We start from the raw sequence: 23,753 nt of genomic DNA, 5'->3' as shown, positions 1-23,753 counted from the left end.
AAAGCAAACAGACAAGGAAGATACAAACAAACAAACAAACAAACAAAGAGAGAAAGAAAGAAACAAGCAAACAAACAAACAGAGATAAAAAGAAAGAAAGAAAGTAAACAAACAGATAGAAAGAAAGAAAGCAAACAAACAGATAGAAAGAAAGAAAGCAAACAAACAAACAAGGAAGATACAAACAAACAAACAGAGATAGAAAGAAATACAAGCAAACAAACAAAGCAGTCAGAAAGATCATTTTCTGTGTCTCACGTTTGGAGCAGTCGTCTGCGATCCAGCCCGGGTAGCACTGACACGAGCCGTCGATGGGGTTACAGGTGCTGTTGTTGGTGCACACACACGTCTCAGAGCACGCTTTACCAAACTTCCCACTGGGACACACTGTGGGGAAGCACACACACACACACACACACACACACACACACACACACACACACACACACACACACACACAATACTGTAATTATTATGTACATAAGCGTTTGTGTTTACTGGATAGGCGTGGCCTGACATGTGGGTTTAGGGAGGGTAGTTTGCAGTTTAATAAAAGGGGCGTGGTCAGTAGTTTGCACAGTTTAATAAAAGGGGCGTGGTCAGTAGTTTGCACAGTTTAAAGAAAGGGGCGTGGTCAGTAGTTTGCAAAGTTTAAAGAAAGGAGCGTGGTCAGTAGTTTGCACAGTTTAATAAAAGGGGCGTGGTCAGTAGTTTGCACAGTTTAATAAAAGGGGCGTGGTCAGTAGTTTGCACAGTTTAAAGAAAGGAGCGTGGTCAGTAGTTTGCACAGTTTAATAAAAGGGGCGTGTCTGTAGTTTGCACAGTTTAAAGAAAGGAGCGTGGTCAGTAGTTTGCACAGTTTAGAGAAAGGGGCGTGGTCAGTAGTTTGCACAGTTTAATAAAAGGGGCATGTCTGTAGTTTGCACAGTTTAATAAAAGGGGCGTGGTCAGTAGTTTGCACAGTTTATTGAAAGGGGCGAGGTCAGTAGTTTGCACAGTTTAGAGAAAGGGGTGTGGTCAGTAGTTTGCACAGTTTAATAAAAGGGGCGTGTCTGTAGTTTGCACAGTTTAAAGAAAGGAGCGTGGTCAGTAGTTTGCACAGTTTAATAAAAGGGGCGTGGTCAGTAGTTTGCACAGTTTAATGAAAGGGGCGAGGTCAGTAGTTTGCACAGTTTAGAGAAAGGGGTGTGGTCAGTAGTTTGCACAGTTTAATAAAAGGGGCGTGTCTGTAGTTTGCACAGTTTAAAGAAAGGAGCGTGGTCAGTAGTTTGCACAGTTTAGAGAAAGGGGCGTGGTCAGTAGTTTGCACAGTTTAATAAAAGGGGCGTGGTCAGTAGTTTGCACAATTTAATGAAAGGGGCGAGGTCAGTAGTTTGCACAGTTTAATAAAAGGGGCGTGGCCAGTAGTTTGCACAGTTTAGAGAAAGGGGCGTGGTCAGTAGTTTGCACAGTTTAATAAAAGGGCGTGTCTGCAGTTTGCACAGTTTAATGAAAGGGGCGTGGTCAGTAGTTTGCACAGTTTAATGAAAGGGGCGTGGTCAGTAGTTTGCACAGTTTAATAAAAGGGGCGTGGTCAGTAGTTTGCACAGTTTAATAAAAGGGCGTGTCTGTAGTTTGCACAGTTTAATGAAAGGGGCGTGGTCAGTAGTTTGCACAGTTTAAGGAAAGGGGCGTGGTCAGTAGTTTGCACAGTTTAAGGAAAGGGGCGTGGTCAGTAGTTTGCACAGTTTAAGGAAAGGGGCGTGGTCAGTAGTTTGCACAGTTTAAAGAAAGGGGCGTGGTCAGTAGTTTGCACAGTTTAGAGAAAGGGGCGTGGTCATACTTGGTTGCGGGGCTGAAAAAGCGCAGTGTGTTTTTGGACGGCTGTGGCTCTCTGTATAATGAGGCAACATTTCACTACAGGAACACTCTGAACTGTCTCTGTGTTGATCTTTATTTCTGTGAATGAAATGTAAAGACTTTGACTGATGATTGTTTCTCTCTGTAGCATTAAACACAGAAGGGGTCTCTGTCCGAGTCAGCTCTTCAATTTATCTTTTAGATTCTTTGCACTGCAATGATGTCTGTCTTTCCATTTCTCTCCCTTTACAAGCATAAATAAATGTTTAAGCTTAAAGTTTAAATAAACAGTCATAAAGTGTGTAACCTTTTTCAATGTTGCACATTTTGAAATGAATTTGAGGGACATTAAAACATGAATAAACAAGTGGCACTCATGTTATATTTATTCAAACTGCATCTTTAGGACTGTTGTCAGCGAGTTACAGAGACACAAACATGAAAAGATGTTTTTAAAGGAATAAAACAAGCGAATGAAAGAACGAATTAAAAGAGTAAAAAGGTTGAATAAAAAGACTCTGACCTTCTGTTTTAACGCAGCATTTAACACAAACTCACGTTAATCGCTTTAATTATTATTATAATATCTTTCATTCAGAGAAACTTCTGCTTTAAACACTTGAATAAAAACATGAATCATCTGGTTTGTTTACTGTTTTACTTCCTGCTGCTTTAGGATGTCATTTTTTACATTCATATTTCACTTAACAGTTACACTGATCAAATATTGAGACGCAGCCTGATGATGTATTCATGTGCTGCAGGCTGTTTTGATTCTTGTTAATTAATGAGAGGACGAACAGAGTGTTTACATGAATGTGGTGTTGGCTTGAGCTGAAGTTTGTGAGATTATTGAGCTCAAAGTGTTTTATAAAACTTGAGTCAGTGTTGTTCCCCGGACGCACACATATTATGGGCTGCCGTTTAACCTGACTTCCTGTGTCTCATTCTAACAAACTGTTTGTACACGTGTTGGTCTTTGTAAAACTGTGTCATTATTTCACGAACGTGTTACTTCTTCTTCATGTTAACATTCACTCATTACATAAACATGCAGATTTATTATTGATACATTCTCTGCACTGATTTACATTACCTGTTACATGAAATCTCTGCTCCTCATTAAAAGCTCCTGCACGTCCGTGATGAGAATACACATCAGTTTCACTAAAGCAAGAATCAAACGCAGAAGAGGATTCTTCTCTGTGAGTGTAATAAAGATCATCATGATGCTTTAGTGAGGTCCCTTAACTTATGTAACAGAGACCAATGTGTGACTGGATCCTGTAACGCTTGGATCAAAGAAAGAAAGCGGACATGCAGGACGAAGAAGAAACAGCAGAGTTTAGCAGAAATAATGAGCAGGAGAGGGACTGTTCAGACGCTCCCTCGTGATCCTCTTTAATGAACTCTTCTTACAGTGTCACTGTGGAAACGGAAAGATCTGAGCAGCTATCAGAGGGAAGTTAAAGTGCAGATGTTCATGCTCCCAGGAGGATGAATCCTGATGATGTTGCAGATACTTCGACAGGTCAAATGTCATGCATGGTCGTGGGTCTTTTGTTTGCACAGTTTCATGAAAGGGCGTGGTCATACTTTGTCATGGGGGCGGGGAAGGCTCTTTGTATTTTTGGGAGGGGCGTGATGTCAGCGGGTGTCGAATTACAAACTGTGCAAGAGTTTAATTCAGATCAAGTTGCCTCTAAAATCAACGGTATCAGATTTACCTTCTGCTAATGCTAACATAATGTAGCTAACTTAACGTAGCTGACTTAACATTATCATTATTATCATTGTAACATTGTATGAAGGCGATGGATGTGGAGAGGGATCATTTAAACCAGCGGTTCACAATTGTTCTACGCAACACCCCCCCTCTACATCTCAACTGGGTTGAGTTTAATTCTGCACAAATATTCCAGATATTCAAAATATTCAACAGATCACAACAATGCGCTCTGACATTCAAACTGAAACTACACTGCAACAAACTCACGCACAAGTCGTCACTTTTAAAGAGTAGAGAAGACGAGTGAGGGCGAGTGGAAGCGCACAGGCAGACAGGCCCATCATGAGAGCAGATGGGGAACATGCTGTCAGATTTTCAGCCGCATTCAGGAAACATTTTATCAAGTTTAAATTACAATTACCAAACATAACGTAGCGGTTACGGACATTAGAACATCAGTCGCCTGATTTGAGTCAAAGTGCAGTAAAGTTTCACTCGAGCCACCAAGTGAAGAAAAACAAGATCAACACACGCAGAGGCTCAGAGATCACATGTGATCCATTTAAAGATTTTCAAGTAAAAAATCCCACTTGGTGAAATAAATACACCATTACACCATTTAGGAGTTACAAACTAAAACAATCTGGAAGCTCTGCCTAAAGCTACGTTTCCACTGCAGGCTTTTCACTGAGTTAAATGTTCCTGTTATTGTATTTATATATATTGTTAGCACGTAGCAGGTATACTGTGCTCGCTTTAGCTGCTTGTTAGCCTGTTCAGTGTTTATCAAACATGTATTTAATCGTCGGCCACTAAACAGGAGTCAGGAGTTGTTGGCTTTTCCCTAGTGAGATTACAGAGGACTGCACTGATGAGAAGATCGGTTATTTTACGTTTCCCGTTACGTGTCGGCTCGCCGCTCTCTCACCGGGCGAGCGAGCAGCGCGTCTGCTACATCTTTAGTCTGATAACTAAACACCTGCAGTCAGTCACCGTCACACACAATCTCCTCCTGGCAAAGTCAAACTCGCTCACTCATTATTTATACAGTCAATGGCTAATAACCGCTAGCTACGCTGAGGAGCATATAGCCTAGCTTCCTAGCCGTAGCGGCCCGGGCTTAAACTCGGTCGCTCTCCACCTGTTTGCCTGCCTCCGGATTAGCCGGCACAATTCGGGCTTCAAAACGCTTCTTCAGAAACCAGTGGGTGACGTCACTGAGACCACGTCCATTATTCCTACAGTCAATGGTGGAAACGTGTCTCTATGCTGATGAAGAATGAGCTCATGAGTTTTAGGGGTACATTTTACTACAGTTTCATTCCCCCAGGTGCAGCTACCTGAAGGGTCCTGCACATCTGTACAGTTTTTGATTACACCTGTTGTACACATTTTGTATTATACGTATCTTATTGCTTATTTTTTATCTTATTCTATTTAAGTCTTTTAATTATTTTTATTCTTGATCTGTGTTAATTGTTCTGCACCAAAATCACCAGAACAAAGTGGCCGTATGTGTAAACCTGATCCTTGACAGTTACAGTTCGTGTAGTCGGCTTTTAAACGAGACATTCTCTGTGTATTTGAGCTGAATAGATAACACGTGGTGGTTAAAACAGAGTAAACTGCATCCTTTCATCTCTGCGACGTTACTTTAACATCTTGGACAGTTTCCACTTGAATCATCAAAGCAGTTTAAACCCTTCTTGTGTCAGTCGGGTCGTACACACACAATAAGTCGTTTTCTCTGAGATGCTACGGACCCTTTCAGCAGACGATGACATCATTAGCTTGTACAAAAGGGAGTCAAACATGGAGGGAGCACGGATGGAGCTTGACCGGCTCTTCAGGCGGTTAAAAGCCCCCCCCCCGCTGGACGTCTGATTTATCAAAGCTCGCCCGGTTATCTACGAGCTGCTCAAAGATGCAGCGGCCAGCAGAATGGCTAATGCAGCACGGGGCATAACGAAGGCCTGTTCATGTTTAATGATGATGAATATTTCACGGCCCTCTCTCTCCTCTGTCTCTTTTTAAAATTCGACTCGGAGACGAACCCCGAGCCCTCTGCCTTCAGAGGAGAATTAACACCTGTTTAACCTGCAGAGGAGTCAACCCGCACTGAAATAATGATGTACAGAGGAACGGACAAAAGATTATTCAGATAAAAGAAAAGGTGGCAGACGCTGAGCTCAAGGTTTAGACTTCTTTTCTCTTTCATTACCTACATTTTTAATGAGATGGAGACTTTCAAGGGCTTCGCTTTGTATGCAAGGCATCGATTCTAACCTACACTTATTAGAGATGTCAGGGTTTAACAAAAAGGTTGTGTAGATGAGAATGTCGAGAGGGTAAATTGTGTACCAGCTGTGATCTGCCGTGTTTCCAAACAACCTGCTGCAGCTGGTTAGAGAGCTCCTGAAGGCTGTGACAGTTTCAGAGGCAGGAGAAGTGAGAAAAGGGTTTCATGAAACAGCGTCACATGACACCACACTCAGGGAAATGCTGCAGCAACTTCCTGGGAGCCGATTGATAGGATCACAAACTGAACTCAGAAGGATATCGGTCTGTGTATGGAGCACATTCTGACACACGGCTCACTGCACGTCTGTCTGAATGAGGTGAATCTTTAAATATGTCAGCTATCTGAGATTTATCGTCTGGGAGTGACGGCCATCTTCTTGGGACGTGCGGTGCAGCCAGCATTTAGCGATAAACAACTTCCAGCCAAGACTTCCTGTCCTGTGCGCCATGCAGAGATTATCAAAAGATCATCAGGTCATCTCTCGGTTCGTCCCATCCCCCGGAGGAGCGCCCGTTCATCTGTCTGTGCTGAGTCTCAGTCTCACTGTAAACAGGAAGTTACACAGAGGCTGCACTCTGGCTTACTGCAGCGGGATGAAGCCCAAACAGAAACAGATTCTCTTGTGATCGACTTTAATTAACGGCTCTTCAGTTTGCTGGAAGAACAACATCATGATGCAGATTAGGAACAAGTCAACATGAGACCACGTCCATTATTCCTACAGTCGATGGTGGAAACGTGTCTCTATGCTGATGAAGAATGAGCTCATGAGTTTTAGGGGTACATTTTACTACAGTTTCATTCCCCCAGGTGCAGCTACCTGAAGGGTCCTGCACATCTGTACAGTTTTTGATTACACCTGTTGTACACATTTTGTATTATACGTATCTTATTGCTTATTTTTTTATCTTATTCTATTTAAGTCTTTTAATTATTTATTATTTTAAAGTCAACATGAAGCTTTGACAGTACTGTCCTCAAGAGGAGAAGGAGACATGAGACGGAGGGCGGAGCCATCATTTATGATGCTTTCGAGGAGGTCAGGGAAATCTGAGCGCTGAACTGCTTTCACGACACAGTGTCAAGCTGATTTGTCTCAAGCTGAAGTGTTTCATCGAGAACAGATTGTTAGCTGTTAGCATGCAGACGTCTGTTTATAGAGATTAATAACGACGGGAGCCGGGATGTCCTGACAGCAGATTGTGCTCCGGTTGTTTGTCCTGCACGTAACCGCAGCCTGCAGACACGTGATTGGACAACACTACTCTGCCTACAAACAGAAACCAGAACACTTCCTGTATTAAAACATTTTTAGGAATAAACACTGCAAGACACTACCAAATTGCATTATGGGAAATGGAGGATTCAGTCCTACCCTCTCAGCAGCAACTAAAGCCCTTTTAAACATGAACTCGAAACAATCCAGGCCCTGACATTTAGACTAATCCTTCCTCACATGTCCCTCACAGCGTCGGAAGCAACTTTAAATACTCGGTTTAGGTCAGGTGAGGGGGGCGGAGCCTGAGTAGAGCGTGCAGGAGGAGGAGGCATTTTCATTAAAGGTGTTTGTGAGTTCACTGCAACATGTTTTATACAGCAGCACAACAGACACCTGAGGAGAGCAGGAAAGATTATATAGCAGAGAAAGTCAACGTGAACAACCTCGACGCCCCGTCCACTCGCTGTGTGAATGTTCCAGACTGTTACCTGCTGCGTTCACACCTCGACTCACCCACACGTCACATCTGACTTTTTACCAGAAGCTGCTTTACGTTGTTTGAATGGCTCACACATGCAGAGGTGCAGTGCAGGTATGAAAGGGGTTTTAGAGTGCAATGAAAGGTGTTTTTCAGATGCATTATGGGAAATGTAGTCTCAAGTGACTTTTTAGGCTTGATCCGGGACATTTCTGCATCTGTGGCTTCTTTTCGATCCTCTTTAGAACTCTAAAAAGTCCCCAAACTTTATGACATATTAACACTTAGTGACTGGAGAACTACAAATACAAACGTGATGTAATTATATGCACCTTTGTTTGTGCGACCATGTCACACTCTGCACAAGATCTTGAGAACTTTATCCTGCTTAAATTTGCACTAACAAAGCATACAAAGGTTCTTATTGCAAGGATCAAATGAGAGCAGCTGTCGCACGAAGAAAACCACGACTGACCTTGGTTACAGAGGGAGCCGAAGAATCCGGAGAGACACTCGCAGTGTCCGGTGACGTGGTGACACGCTCCGTCACTGTGGATGCACTGAGGACACGACTGGCTGCAGCGGTGGCCGAAGAACCCGGGAGAACATGCTGCAGAGAACATGCACGCACACAGGCACACAGGCACACACACACGCACGCACGCACACACGCACACACACTGCTGTTAGGGGGATGTGTGTGTGTGTGTGTGTGTGTGAGAGAAGTCTATCGTAAACTTGTGATTAGTTCTTTGATCATTTTATTACAGATTTCATGGTCCACTTAATCCTAATTTAAGCTACATCACCTCTATGAAAACTTAATATAGGCTGTGTCCACCACACCTGTGTGTGTGTGTGTGTGTGTGTGTGTGTGTGTGGGCTAAACCTGTTGGCTGCATTAGCCTTGTTTTCCTCGTTCGTCTTCTCTAACTTCTTTAATTTGCTGTAATCGATGTTCCTCTGAGACGAGCGTGCAGCCGCTCTGCTCCTTCCACACTACAGGATTTTACTCATTAAGATAATTACCCAAACTGTGACCCAAAATATATCACTGTGATGTAACACTGGTGTGTGTGTGTGTGTGTGTGTGTGTTTTAATCTCCTCCTCGTCTGTCCACACGTTTTGTTTTGAATAAAACTGAAACAATAATCGATGACGCTCTGCTCGCACACTTCACAACACCTCGAGTAATGTTCACAGACTTCAAGCAGCAGGAAGTCAGACTCTTTCTTTGGTCACCCCAAATGACACGTGCCTGTATGTTTCTGAGTGACAGAAAGAAACTCCAGTGCACACATGTGCAAAAATGCTTTAAATACTGTAGCTGCCTTATTGTACAGGATCCGTGTTTTCATAGAGAACGCTGAAGTCAGTGTCGACGTGTGTCTGAATGCACAGACGGACGGAATCCTCCAAGTTGCTCAAGTTTGCAAAGAAAACACAGTTTTAAAAGATTTAAAATTCAGCGTACGTCTTGTTTTACTTATTCACATAATGCTATTGCAAAGTGTTGAATTAGAGTTCTTCTTCCCTCACTGCCCTGCAGCTACAGCAGCACAGGTACAGTGTGTGTGTGTGTGTGTGTGTGTGTGTATGTGTGTGTGTGTGGGTGTGTGTGTGTCTTTACTTCGTCTGCAGTTGGTGCCGCGGTAGCCCGGAGCGCACACACAGGTGCCGTCCTCTGGGGAGCAGGAGCCTCCGTTCTCACAGGTGCAGCTGTATGAGCAGTTCGGCCCCCAGCGTCCCTCCTCACACACACTGTCACAGTGGACACCTGCACAAAACACACACACACACACGCACTGTTTCAGTGTATGATGAAGTACGGGCCTTTGTTCTTTGTTACCCAGCTGCTAAGTGAAGTCAAACTGAGTCCCCAGCGCTGCTCGCAGAGTTTCAGATGTGTCACTTAAAGCTGGAAAAGGAGAAACGAGAATGATGCAAAGAAGGAGGAAGAGGGAACATTAACAAAGAGCTTTAAAAACCTCCTCAGATATCGAGTCAGCGGGGACGAAGAGTGTGAAAGAGACGTATGGAGAGGAAGGAGGAGAAGGATCAGAGAGACAACGACGTAAAATTCAGCATACGACTGAAACAATCATTTTCCTTTTCTTCTAACAAATAGAAAGACTAAAACCAAAAATGAATGAATGTGATGCTTGTTTCTCTTTCATAGAGCTCTATGGTTAAATAGCAAACACACTCACTCACTCACACACACACACACACACACACACACACACACACTGTTGTACTGGCTTACATGAAACTACTACCTAATAAAGACACTAAGTCCTCCTTTGTTTGTGTGTTAACGGTTCTTCTTCATCTTCTGATGAAATGTTTCGTTCAATGTCAGAAAATCAGAAAAAAATGCCTTTTTTTTTATCAAGGCAGGGAACGAGCTGAATCTGTCAATCAAATCAAATCAAATTTTATTTGTATAGCTCCAAATCATAACCAGAGTTATCTCGAGACACTTTACAGAAAGAGCAGGTCTAGACCGACTCTTTGTTCTGTTACTTAAAGAGAGGCCCAACATGAATCACCATGAGTAGCACTTAGCAACATTCAGCACATTGGCAGAAAAACTTCCTTTAACAGGCAGAAACCTCGAGCAGAACCAGACTCATGTTGAACAGCCATCTGAAGAGACTGGACGGGCCGAACATGGGATAGAAGGAGATGCAGGATAGAGACAGGCAGAGAGAGCAACAACAACATATGTTCTTGTTACCACAACAACATATGTCCTTGTTACATGAACAACAACAGACACATACTTATGGTTACAATGCCAATAATAGTGGTAGACTAGGGTGAAGATTGGCTAAATAAATAAATAAATAAATAAATTAGCGAGAGAAGCAGAGTAATGATAAAGGCTGAGGTAATCGTAATCACTCATGTTTCCTTTGTTCAGACAGATTTTCATCCGGCCTGATTCAGGTCAGGCCAATCACAACCATTTACCTAATAAGGGGCGGGTCTAAGCCATAACCTGTATAAAAAGATGGATGACATGACTGCTCCTTAAAAATGAAGCCAAGACCTCGAGACTGTTCCTGTGTCGGGAGGTTTTGGTCCTGATGGAGCGCAGCCTCTTGCCAGAGAAGAGGGTCTCAGAGAGACTGTGTCCGGGGTGAGAGGGGTCGGCCTCCATCTTACCTGCACGCCTCAGGGTCCTGGAGGTGAACAGGTCCTGGAGAGATGGCAGATTGCAGCCAATCACCCTCTCTGCAGAGCGGATGATACGCTGCAGCCTGCCCTTGTCCCTGGCAGTGGCAGCAGCGTACCAGACGGTGATGGAGCAGGTGAGGATGGACTCAACGATGGCGGTGTAGAAGTGCACCATCATTGTCTTTGGCAGGTTGAACTTCTTCAGCTGCCGCAGGAAGTACATCCTCTGCTGTCCCTTTTGATGAGGGAGCCGATGTTCAGCTCCCACCTGAGCTCCTGGCTGATGATGGTCCCCAGGAAGGGGAAAGACTCCACAGTGGAAACAGTGGAGTCGCTGATGGTGATGGGGGCGGGTGTGGCTGCTGTCTTTCTAAAGTCCACAACCATCTCCACTGTCCTCAGAGCATTAAGCTCCAGGTTGTTCTCACCACACCAGGTCACCAGGTGGTCAATCTCCCACCTGTAGGCAGACTCGTCCCCACCAGAGATGAGTCCAATGAGGGTGGTGTCGTCCGCGAGCTTCAGGAGCTTGACGGACTGATGACTGGAGGTGCAGCTGTTGGTGTACAGGGAGAAGAGCAGAGGGGAAAGAACGCAGCCTTGAGGGGAGCCGGTGCTGATGGTCCTGGAGTCAGAGACGTGTTTCCCCAGCTTCACGTGCTGCCTCCTGTCGGACAGGAAGTCTGTGATCCACCTGCAGGTGGAGTCGGGCACGTTCAGCTGGGAGAGCTTGTCCTGAAGCAGAGCTGCTGCGCCACAGTTGGTTGTTGCATCTAGAGGCTTAGACGACAATAATTGGCCTCGACTTAAATGATAAATTATAATCTTTGTAACCTTGTTAAGAAAAGTGCGATATAATTAAAGTTGTGAGCATTATTATTAAACCTTTTGGTTTAGCGTTATTGTCCAAATATTTGTTCACGTGCAGGAAGTGGGAGGAGTTAGACTCTGGGTGTTTCTGTCAGCGTTCTTGTCCACAGAAGAGAGATACTTTTACATTTGAGATCCTGTACTTTAAAGTTTGACTGCAGTAAACACGTCAGTCAGAACTTGCACTGTTACCAGAGTCTTTTTCACACATGTATCTCCACATCTTCCGTGAGCTCAAAGACCACCTCACAGGCAGATCCAAATAATCACAGAAGTAAAAACCAGAACAACAAAGCAACAGAAACGCAGCGAGCTCCCCGGCTGCACTCTCGTTTCACGTCCCAACAGAGCGCTGACGTTAACGTTCAAACATGTTAACATCAGAACAGACCTGTGTGTGTATCAGCTTTAAACAAACTGTTTGCATGTGTGGAGACACGTCGGTTTACAAGAACAAACATTTTAGTCCAAAACCCAAAAGTCCAACCAATTCTGCCAGAGACTCTGCCCTTTAATCATCTGCTGAAGTGTCTCCTTCTTTCATCAGTCTTGCATATATGTGTGTGTGTGTGTGTGTGTGTGTGTGTGTGTGTGTGTGTCTGTCCTAAGAGGCAGCAGTCTGTCTACACAGAAGCTGGCTTGCAGAACGGATCAGAGCCCTCGCTGCTCACAGGGGACAGTCTGGAGACTGCAGCGCACAAGAGACACACACACACCCACACACACACACCCACACACACACACACACACATACATGTCTATAAATCTTTGTGAGGTCCACGTCTCCTCTATGCCTTGTGAGGGCCCCTACTTCCACTGTAGCTAGAATGGTGCAAACATCAAATGTTTCACTAGATGGGAGTACTGAGTGAGAATGTCACTTCAGATTTAAGAACACTCAAAGTAAAATAAATCTTTTTCTGCTGTAGTTATGAGGACCGGTGGCTGTTGCTAGGCAGATTTGACAACACACACACTTTTTTTGTTTTTGTTTGTTTTTGTTTGTTTTTAAGTGTCTCTCTCACAATAGGCAAGTGGTCTCATACTGCTGCTCTGGAGGCCATTTCTGGCTACCCTCCCCACTCCCATAAATTACCCTTTCATACGCAATCAAAATAAAATCACAATTCTATTTTTTTAAATGTATTTAGTTTGGTGCAGAATAATGGCAAAGGTCAAAGGTTCCCGTACATAACCAGTTTTTGATGAGAAGAGAGCAGCTTCGAAGCTTTATTTGTTGGTTTTCTGTGAACAACAAAGATGTCTCCTTCCAAATCAGACAGTTTCAAGGAAGATGGAGTACAGAGGACGCATATCTCTTTTCCATAAAGCTAAGAACGACGATGAAGCTGAAATAAAGAACCTCATTTTCAGATGTATTGTGCTTTCATGTTGTACATGTAGCACAATACATGTAGCCGTGGCTACAGGCTAATTTGAGTTGAAGTACATTAACTCAAGCTATGTACTTTAGTACAATGTGAGGAATTTGTACTTTACTTGAGTGTCTCTGTTTACTGCCACTTTATGCTTCCACTCCACTACATTTTGAAGGCAGATATTCTACTTTTTACTCCGCTACAATCATTTCATTTGAATCGTTTATTTACTTTACAGATTACAAGCTGCATCAGAGTCAAAGCAGCATTTTTTAAGTGAATTAATTTTATTTACAATTGGTTAAGAAAAACAAATAACTATTATTTTCATTATCTTTTAATCTGTAGATTAATATGCTTTGTATAATTTTCAAAAGCCCAAGATGACATCTCCAATGTTATGTTGTGTCTGACCAACAGACCATAACCCAGAGATAATCAGTTTACTATCATATTAAGTAAAGAATCAAATTGACACGAGGCTACAACCAGAATTTGTTGAAAAATTACTACAATGATTATTCAGTTGAGACAGTAGTCGTTAACTAATCTGTTCAGTGACTAATTGATGCAGTCCGAAATAACTTCTAATCAATTACTGTACTCACTGTACTTAAGGGGGACTTTGAGGCTTTTGCAGTTATGTATAACAGTAGATGTCATCTACTACAGTAAAACACAATGTCAATTTAAAACCAATCAAAGGAAAGATTAAATGCACTGTTTGATATATCTGTATCAAAAAGCTGAGATGCACTATATTATAAACCAAACTTGGCCACATTAAGTCTTTGCTGTTTACTGATTCAAACCGATGCAAGTTTCTACTAATGTCAGGAGGCTAAATGGAAAAAATCACCACTCATATAATAGCAAAATAACTTTTTTATTTTAGTGCCATTTAAAAGTGCTGGTTGTTTATTTTTGAGTCTCATGCCCAACTCATCAAATAATAAAACTCTGGGATTGGAGGACAGGTGTGCTGCCATCCTAAAGCACAGCAAAACTCAAAAAACACAAAGGACTTTGTTGATCTATTTTCAGCAGTTAACATTAAAACAGCTGCTGTTTTACACATCACTCTGAACTTCCATGTGAGAGCTGAATTTAGAACCTCCTGAGGCAGTTTAAAACAACACACAAATGTAACCATCTCAGTTCCAGCTTATTTAGAAAAAACCCACAATCATGAAGAAATCTGTTTCCTTTTACGAGTTGTGATGGCAATATATACTTGGTTCTTAACATCCCTCCAATCACGCCTGCAGAGTACCGGTTCTGCATCAAGAGCCTTTACACATTCTTCTTTACCAGGAACTCTTTGCAGAGTGATGTACAGACCCAGCTGTCGCCACACTGCTTCTCTTTCTTTAGAACTCCAAGGCCTGCGATGGCTTGTTCTCTGGGAGAGAAGTTGTGGCTCCACACCTGAAACAGAAATAAGCAAAAACATAAATGTACAATGGTGCTGACATCCTCACGAAGTTAAATATTATGCAGTCCTCTGTATGTTATGGATGGATGGTTTTCTTTTTCTACTTGTTTATTTTTGAAAAAGACTAGTTAGATCACTGTACTTCATACAATACCCAATATTACCTTTACAACATTGCCAAGTGGTGAATGCAGCTGCTTTGCAATCTACTACTGTCCATAGTAGACTAAAGCTAGAGGTCGACCGATAGTGGATTTTTATAATAACGATAGTTTGTACGAGGAAAAAGCCGATAGCCGATTAATCGGCAAATATCTCCCAAACAAAACAAACTAATTTAAATGAATCTCTCTCTAATCTTTATCTTTATTACATATCCTTACACATAACTGTTGAACTGAAAGTCTATGTCAAATAAATAACAAAATAAAACCATAAATCTGGAACAGAACATGAATCTCAAAGAGTAATGAATACCTACATAAATAAAATAAGTAGTAAAGAAAATATTATTTGCAAATTAACATCTAACTCAATTTGTTGTGCCCACATTGTGCCTTTCCTCAGCTAAATAGTCCCGTAGAGGGACTGTGTTTCCTCCAGCTGCCCTCTAATGTAAGAAACAAGAAACATGTAAATCTATTCAATATAACTATTCATTAAATAGGCTATCAAATAGATCATGTATATATATATATATATAAAACTTTATTATTTACTTTTATATATTTAATATTTATTTCAATCTACATGAATGATTTAAGTTGCACTTTATTAATCATTTCTAAATTGAAATGATGCTGCAGTTGTTTTCTTAACGTTGCTGGTTTAATAAAACCTTTCTGATAAAGTAAAGTTTTACTAAAGTTACAAATGAATTGTTATTATCATCACTGATGCTTTCTGGCATATATTGGGGAGAAAAAAAACATAAGAGTCTGATATAAAAAGCGAATGTATCGCCCCTGCGTCAGTCTCTCGCTCCTTTCCTTTAACTTTACCTACACATTGTTCACAACAGTTTGTGTTGACGTCGTGGCGTGCTTTACTCCTACAGCAGCCTTATGCAAACGCAGGTTTTTAATAAACCAGTTTTTGCCACTTTGACTTTGATAATAAGTACGGAGAGTATCCTGAGTGTGATCTGTTGGATTACATCGTTGGAAATATGTTGGATTTGTTTACATGGCGATGCGCTCTTCCGTGGCGTATATCAGGCCAGATGCTGCGCGTCCCGTTACATTTTTAAATACCACTCTCACAAACTATTAGTGTTTGTGCACATTACCGGAGTGAGAAGGATCATAAAAAGTGTGATTTCATGTCATGAATGCACAGTTGACGTTACGTGGTTGGATTATTTAGAAGAGAGAACGCCACATTGGTAAGTAATCTAAGTAACAGTTAAATGATTTATTTTCCTCCCTGCCTGCCTGTCTTGTATCGTGGAGAGCTGATATTGTTACGTTATATTCCAGAGATAACTTCTGAGGGGAGAAATAAACTGAAACGAGTCAGATATAATATGAATCAGCTGATCCCCGGTACAGCAAAGGTTTAGCCCCCACCCACCCCTCTCACGGTCTCCACGTACGAGTGGCATTTCATGGTTTTCTAAAAGTTGTTCAGAGTATCGTCGGGAGTTGCACACGCAAACTTATATTTTCAGCAGAAGTGCCCCTCAAATGATCATATATCATCCCATTAGTTGTGCTAGGCTTGCGCTCACTGCTAGCCAAATTGTAGCGAGCTTGCTAGCTAAACAGAGACAGCAGCATGAGCTCGGCAGAAAAGCAGTGAAAGTTAACGATAGTCTAATTCATTAATAATGCAACACTATAAACAACAACCTTATCATGATCATAATTTGTGAGTAAAGCTGTGTTATAAAGTTAACTTTAATTAATTATCCCAGGTACCTGCATTACCTGCATGTCACATATGGAGACTCCATTAAAAAGGCGAATGCACGCGATGTACGTCCCCGCCTGAGGCTGCACAGCCATCGGCCACTATCAGAGCCCAGATCCGCAGACGATTATAGTTTTTAATAAGTCCTATCGGGGCCGATTAATCAGCCAAAACGATCAATCGGTCGACCTCTAAAAGCTAGTTTATTACTTATTCCAAGTCAATAGCTCTGTTAGGCATGTAGCTTTTTCAATCTGATACATAGTTGTGGTTTAGCAGCGATGTGAGGAGAGCTGCAGACAGGAGTCTGTAAAAACCTTGATAATAAAAGATAAACCTTGTGGATGTAAAATGTCCTAAACGGAGCAAAGTTCAGCAACCTATTATTTATTGGTGCTGGTGATGCAGTAAATATGATACACTAAAATGGATGATGCCGTTTCCATATAGTGCTTGCATTACCTTTGAAAATACAGGAGATCAACTTCACTTGTCATTTTTGGTTACTACTCAGTAGCTGTCTCTCTTGGCTGACTTGTAGCAACATATCCTTCAGTGCATGAAGGTTACCTGTTGTCTGAGTCCTTTTCCCCTTGTCTGGAGGTCTTGAGGGTGAGGTCTCTGATGTCATGTCGTGTGTTTCTTCTACAAAAAAAAAAAAACACCTCAGCATTAACTACAAACTATCATACTGAAAGATACAATAATACGCATATAACAGTGTTTCTGCATTGATTATGAAGTTGTGTCCTTACCATCTGAATCTGGAACTGGCTCAGAGTTGGCCTTTGACCTCTTTTCTTTGGAGGACCCTTCAGGAGGAGAAAAACAGATGAGACAATATCATTACATCGTGAAGTTACATATTTTCAAAGTAGCCACCAATGAAGAAAAGTATTAAGTTCATAAGACATTATAGGAAACAGAAAATGCAATTTCTGAAGAAATCGGGTGTGAATGCTGTGTGCTGAATATAGCATCTACACTGCTAAAAGAGCTGACGCTAAGCTGCTAATGCTAAACTGTTAATACGAAGGTGCTAATGCTTAACTGCTAATGCTGTGCTTGAAAGATGAATTAATGTAATGTATGAATGATGTGAAATGTGTTGTTGAAGGGCTTACGCTAAACTGCTAATGCTGTGCATGAATGTTGAATGAATATAAGTTTGAATGATCTGTAATATGTTGTTGAAGAGCTGACGCTAAGCTGCTAATGCTGCACTTGAATGTTGAATGAATATATGAATTAATGAGTCTGGAGGTGAGGAAGATGACTGGGGAGGTAATAAAGGTTAGGTTAGAGGTGATGAGAGTCAGTCTGGAGGTGAAGAAGATGACTGAGGAGGTAATAAAGGTCAGGTTACAGGTGATGAGAGTCAGTCTGGAGGTGAAGAAGATGACTGAGGAGGTAATAAAGGTTAGGTTACAGGTGACGAGAGTCAGTCTGGAGGTGAAGAAGATGACTGAGGTGGTAATAAAGGTTAGGTTACAGGTGATGAGAGTCAGTCTGGAGGTGAAGAAGATGACTGAGGAGGTAATAAAGGTTAGGTTAGAGGTGATGAGAGTCAGTCTGGAGGTGAAGAAGATGACTGATGAGGTAATAAAGGTCAGGTTACAGGTGATGAGAGTCAGTCTGGAGGTGAAGAAGATGACTGAGGAGGTAATAAAGGTTAGGTTACAGGTGACGAGAGTCAGTCTGGAGGTGAAGAAGATGACTGAGGTGGTAATAAAGGTTAGGTTACAGGTGATGAGAGTCAGTCTGGAGGTGAAGAAGATGACTGAGGAGGTAATAAAGGTTAGGTTAGAGGTGATGAGAGTCAGTCTGGAGGTGAAGAAGATGACTGAGGAGGTGATAAAGGTTAGGTTAGAGGTGATGAGAGTCAGTCTGGAGGTGAAGAAGATGACTGAGGAGGTGATAAAGGTTAGGTTACAGGTGACGAGAGTCAGTCTGGAGGTGAAGAAGATGACTGAGGTGGTAATAAAGGTTAGGTTACAGGTGATGAGAGTCAGTCTGGAGGTGAAGAAGATGACTGAGGAGGTGATAAAGGTTAGGTTAGAGGTGACGAGAGTCAGTCTGGAGGTGAAGAAGATGACTGAGGTGGTAATAAAGGTTAGGTTACAGGTGATGAGAGTCAGTCTGGAGGTGAAGAAGATGACTGAGGAGGTAATAAAGGTTAGCTTAGAGGTGATGAGAGTCAGTCTGGAGGTGAAGAAGATGACTGATGAGGTAATAAAGGTTAGGTTACAGGTGACGAGAGTCAGTCTGGAGGTGAAGAAGATGACTGATGAGGTAATAAAGGTTAGGTTACAGGTGATGAGAGTCAGTCTGGAGGTGAAGAAGATGACTGAGGAGGTAATAAAGGTTAGGTTACAGGTGACGAGAGTCAGTCTGGAGGTGAAGAAGATGACTGAGGTGGTAATAAAGGTTAGGTTACAGGTGATGAGAGTCAGTCTGGAGGTGAAGAAGATGACTGAGGAGGTGATAAAGGTTAGGTTAGAGGTGATGAGAGTCAGTCTGGAGGTGAAGAAGATGACTGAGGAGGTAATAAAGGTTAGGTTACAGGTGATGAGAGTCAGTCTGGAGGTGAGGAAGATGACTGAGGAGGTAATAAAGGTTAGGTTAGAGGTGATGAGAGTCAGTCTGGAGGTGAGGAAGATGACTGAGGAGGTAATAAAGGTTAGGTTACAGGTGATGAGAGTCAGTCTGGAGGTGAAGAAGATGACTGAGGAGGTAATAAAGGTTAGGTTACAGGTGATGAGAGTCAGTCTGGAGGTGAAGAAGATGACTGAGGAGGTAATAAAGGTCAGGTTAGAGGTGACGAGAGTCAGTCTGGAGGTGAAGAAGATGACTGAGGAGGTGATAAGGATGATGGAGGAGTTTAAAACTGAAGAGCAGCCTTGAAAAATGCCTAAGATAGTGTTAAAATGTCTGTCCTGGGTGTGTAAGTGTGACAACTAAGCTCCAAATGAACTAAAGTGACCCCCAGCTGAACTCAGCAGTTGCCGTGGTGATGGCTCATGAGGAGAGGCTGTGGGTTAATTAGCAGCAGCTGTGTGACTCCTTGGCTGAGCAGTTGATTTTACTGAGATTTTAACTGAGAAAAGCCTCTCAATCTCCTGCCATTGTGCCAAGACTGTAAATGCTACCAACACAACATTTTATGAGCATCACAAGGGTTTCAGGAAGCTGTCATTCGAATTTTATGTCTCTACGGCCAAAAATGTGGTCAGGGCGGCGACAGAAAGAAGGGCTTTTATTTGGAGTTCTCCAGAAATGTTTAACATTAGAGCAGATGGAGCACTTGGGCAACTTTCTGGGACATTGAGGCATCTAGTGGCAAAAGCGTACATTTTTTGGCTTTGGGCCGCCATTTACCACGAGCAGCACAAGATTACCTACAATTTGATGCATTTTTTATGTTTGTGGAGGGAACATTCTGTGCGCTGTTGTAATTTGTTTGGGAAATTGGAAATTGGGAAGTGTTTTTTCACAGCATCCCCCCTCTGGCGATGACATCACCCACTCTAATGCTGGGCATTTTTCACTCGTTTTGTGAAAACTTTAGGTGCTTTGAAAGGGTCCTGTGAAGAAAGTATGAATGCTATGAAAAAGCTGAATGGTCTTGATGAAAGCTGGAAAGGTGGAATGGAGTTTCTAAGTGAATGTATGAATGAGTTATGGAGGGTGGAATTTAGTGTTAATTTTTGAGAGTTTGAATTTTTTTCCCATTCATTCCAGATGGGGAATTTTTTTGGGAAAAACGGGAATAACTCTGAATTTTTGAATGGTATGAATGCTAAAAGTCATAGCACATGAATCCCGAATGAAGCGCACGTAATGATGTTTGAATGGTTTGAATCGGTTGAAGTTTGTGGAAGGAGTAGCGCGCCAAAACGCGGCAGAATAAAAAGTAGAAGAACATATGCTTTCAGCATTCACACCAACTACAGGGCTGTTACTTCACAGGAGGAAACACAAGTAAGACAGAAGAAGAATTTACCTGTTGTCTGAGTCCTTTTCCCCTTGTCTGGAGGTCTTGAGGGTGAGGTCTCTGTTGTCATGTCGTGTGTTTCTTCTACAAGAAAAGATGATACCATCTCAGCATTAAATTCATCATTCTGACATAGGCTAATATTAAATGTGAATACCATCATGAATTGGTATTCACAGTGATTATTTCATTACTTCCTGACATTGATAGACAATATAATTGATGAATAAGAACAGTGAGCGAATAATCAATGATGAAAAGGAAATTGTCAGTTGCTGCTCAAGTAACTTCCTACCATCTGATTCTTGAGTGGATTTGGAAGACGTCACACTGAGGACCTCAACACTTCCACTGATATGTGACTCCTGTACAGGTCCCACTTCTGAAGATGAGGGAACTGTTATGACATAATATACACAGAACAACAAAATCATGTCAAAATATCACCTCAAACTACTCAAATGTTTTAGTTTGACGATCGGTGCGCAGGACTTCATCTCCTAAGCCTCCTCCTCCTAAATAACTGTTTCTTGCCTAAAAACTCTGGCCAAGAACTCATGCGGAAATCTCACCTAAAGAGAAACGTCAGCTGCACGCATTGTGCACACACGCTGAAATGCATAATCATGTTGTTGTTGTCTGGAAACATGCAGTCTAATCCAGGGCCTGAAATAAACTCTGAACGCTTTGAAACTCCCAAAGACTTCCAGCACACATCTGGTATTGGTTTTGTGCACATGAGTCTTTAACCGAAAATCGATATGGTTAGGATTTGGGCTAAGACAACAAATGCTGATATCATGGTATTATCAGAGACATGGCTAAGTAGATCTACTCCAGACAGTCATGTTTGTATGGATGGATACAACATCTTTCGCACTGACCGCCCTGCAAAAGGTGGAGGAGTTAGATTTATATAAAAAACACGTATCAGACAACGACACTTTTATTCAAATCTGAACCTGAACAGGACGAGCTGCTTGTATTGAAAGTTGAATTCACTGAAGGTTGTATTATGACACTTGTGGGATGTTACAGACCTCCCTCTGCTCCAAGGGGAACTTTGTCTTCACTATCTGAATCCCTGTCTATGTTTTGTAGTAGTGTGCTTGTTGTTATGGGGGATTTAAACTGGGACTGGCTGGCTCCTATCTCTGAACCTGTTAAATATTTTTGCGATTCTGCACACTTGACGCAGCTTATAGAATCTCCGACAAGGCCCAACCGTAAACATCCTGAAAAGTCAACGCTCCTTGACTTACTTTTTAACTAACTCTCCCCACAAATATAAAGCCACAGCCGTATTCGCTAATGACGTTAGTAATCACTGCGTAATTGCTGCAGTGCGAGATACAAAGCTCCCGAAGAAACAACCACGTATTCTATACAAAAGACATTTCAAATACTTCTGTGAGCAAGCATTTCTATATGATCTTTATCTATGTGACTGGGACAGAATATGCCTGATTCCAGACCCTGAAATGGCTCTGACTTATTTTAAATCACTTTTCTTGGAGGTCATAAATAGGCATGCTCCTCTTAGAAAATTTAAAGTCAAAGGACGTGACAGTCCATGGTTTTCAGATAAACTCTCTGATATTATTCATGAGCAAAATATTGCTTGGGCAACTGCAAGAAAATCCAAATGTCAATCAGACTGGAAACATTTTAGGCACTTAAGAAATAGATGTATGTCTCTAATTGGAAAAGCTAAATCGGACTTCTATGTTAAAGAAATGACTGACATCTTAAATAATCCTCAATAAAGGGAACGACACGGGCACGGAAAAATACAGTGCTTTTCCACAATCATTAAAGGTAGGAAATGAAAACACTACTGATAAAACTAGAATGCTACATGCCCTAAATCAGCATTTTATATCTTCTGGTTTGTTGTTTGAAAATGAAGCACATCTAGATCTCCTTCAAAAGGCTCCTGAAGAGGAAGAATGTTGCTCTGTGGTTTTGTGCAGTAAACACAGTAATGTCTCTTGTCCCACTTTAGTTTTGGTCCTTTTACACAGAATTTCACTGTAATTTGGGACTGTGTCATTTCCTTACCCTCATCGTCACTGGTGTCGTCTGTGCCACAGTCTCTGTCCTCCTCTGTGTTGCTCTGGAGTTTTTTTTCCAATGAGGACTTTGTGTAGACCTGTTGTGAATCCTTCCCACTGTCTGAGGGCTCTGAGCTTGATGGCATGTGGTCACCCAGGTAATGGCTGATATCTGATAATGGTCTGATAATAAGAATAATAATCAGCAGCACAGTCCTCCTGAAAGAAAGAAATAACTGTTTTAGTCTTGAATATGAAATAGCCATACCAATAACCACTCACTCAAATTTACAAGTTAACTTACGGACAAATTTGGATGAAATTTAATGAAGAAGATGCTCAAACAGCAGATCATCATCATATATCTATTATCCATTTAGAGAATATTAAGGCGTGTTCAGCTGAATACATAATTGTATCACTAGCACATTACATTTGGAACTGGGATTTGTGCCATAGTAAATACACTGCCCAAACAAAGATGCTTCTTAACCCTTTCAGTCCCAGGCCAAAAACTTTTTTTGTTTTGTTAATGCAATCATTTATTAGCTTCCCAACGTGTTTTATTAGCTTCAAATTTGTATCTCTTTCAAAATAACCAGGACTGTTTGGAAAAAAAATAATTTGCTGTCAATAGTTGTGGTCAATATTTATAATGCAGTATCCTAACATGATGAATTTATCAAATCAGAGTCATCTGTGTAAACTATGAGCCCACAACAGCCTCACAAGCAATAAATAAATTACATTGACATGAATGAAGAACAAAGATTTTTTTTAGGGATGTCCCGATCTGATCTGCAGGATCGGGATCAGGGCTGATATGGGCATGATCGGAATCGGCAATTTTGAATGTGGTCCCAGATCACACTTTGTGGCAGAGCGCAGACACGCACGTCACGTTACTCTGGCAAACCTGTGGATAAAATGTCTGCAGTGTGGAAATTGGTCATTTAGAAAGCAAAAGCAGTCCAACGGCGACATGTAACATCTGCAATACGACCGCGAGAGGATAATAAAAGAGCTGCATTTAATACTACACATTTCATACGGCACATAAAAAACAAAAACACTCAGTTAAACAACAATTTCACTCAAGCAATAAAGGTAAATGCACTGAAGCAGCAAACACTTGCAGATACTCTCGAAAGGATAGAGAAATATCCTCGAGACAGCGACATGGCCAAACATATTACAGAGAAGGTAACTGAATTAATCCCGCTGGATAACCAGCTCATCTCTGTGGTAGAGGATCAGGGTTTTCTTTGTCACCTGGAGTTTTTAAATACCCGGTATGCCATACCATCTCGGCATTACATTATATTGACTCCACTTTCGAGTTACAACGTGTTGGTATGC

At 41.8% G+C, this 23,753-nt stretch overlaps 2 protein-coding genes across 2 annotated transcripts in view; both read right to left on the bottom strand.

The window, feature by feature from the left end:
- Positions 1–23,753, bottom strand: part of LOC138606820 (multiple epidermal growth factor-like domains protein 11) — a gene marked incomplete at its 5' end in the record, with an annotated part of 53,651 nt that overhangs the window by 8,906 nt on the left and 20,992 nt on the right. Inside the window, 3 exons of the mRNA XM_069679286.1 lie at positions 259–387; positions 8,043–8,177; positions 9,199–9,345. Of these exons, the coding sequence (XP_069535387.1) occupies positions 259–387; positions 8,043–8,177; positions 9,199–9,345 (411 nt within the window). The remainder of the gene's footprint in view (positions 1–258; positions 388–8,042; positions 8,178–9,198; positions 9,346–23,753) is intronic.
- On the bottom strand, positions 13,901–22,543 carry LOC138606817 (uncharacterized). The gene is made up of 6 exons (XM_069679282.1): positions 22,402–22,543; positions 20,636–20,737; positions 20,350–20,424; positions 17,102–17,158; positions 16,917–16,991; positions 13,901–14,428 (listed from the first exon to the last, which is right to left on the bottom strand). The coding sequence occupies exons 1-6, from the start codon at positions 22,538–22,540 to the stop codon at positions 14,187–14,189; spliced, it is 690 nt and encodes a 229-aa protein (XP_069535383.1). The 5' UTR covers positions 22,541–22,543; the 3' UTR covers positions 13,901–14,186.

This window comes from Semicossyphus pulcher, unplaced genomic scaffold, assembly GCF_022749685.1.
Source record: "Semicossyphus pulcher isolate SPU_LCO1_2020_fin unplaced genomic scaffold, fSemPul1.0.p SCAF_38, whole genome shotgun sequence".
NCBI lineage: Eukaryota > Metazoa > Chordata > Actinopteri > Labriformes > Labridae > Semicossyphus > Semicossyphus pulcher.
Note: the sequence above shows the minus strand (reverse complement) of the source record. Positions and strands in the feature narration are given on the sequence as shown.

What these genes read in the sequence shown, in the direction of transcription:
- LOC138606817 (XM_069679282.1), bottom strand. Translation starts at nt 22,540, where the DNA reads ATGCCATCAAGCTCAGAGCCCTCAGACAGTGGGAAGGATTCACAACAG. An exon ending in ATCCACTCAAGAATCAGATG is followed by an intron (nt 20,425 to 20,635) that starts GTAGGAAGTTAC and finishes CTTTTCTTGTAG; the next exon opens with AAGAAACACACGACATGACA. An exon ending in GCCAGTTCCAGATTCAGATG is followed by an intron (nt 16,992 to 17,101) that starts GTAAGGACACAA and finishes TTTTTTTTGTAG; the next exon opens with AAGAAACACACGACATGACA.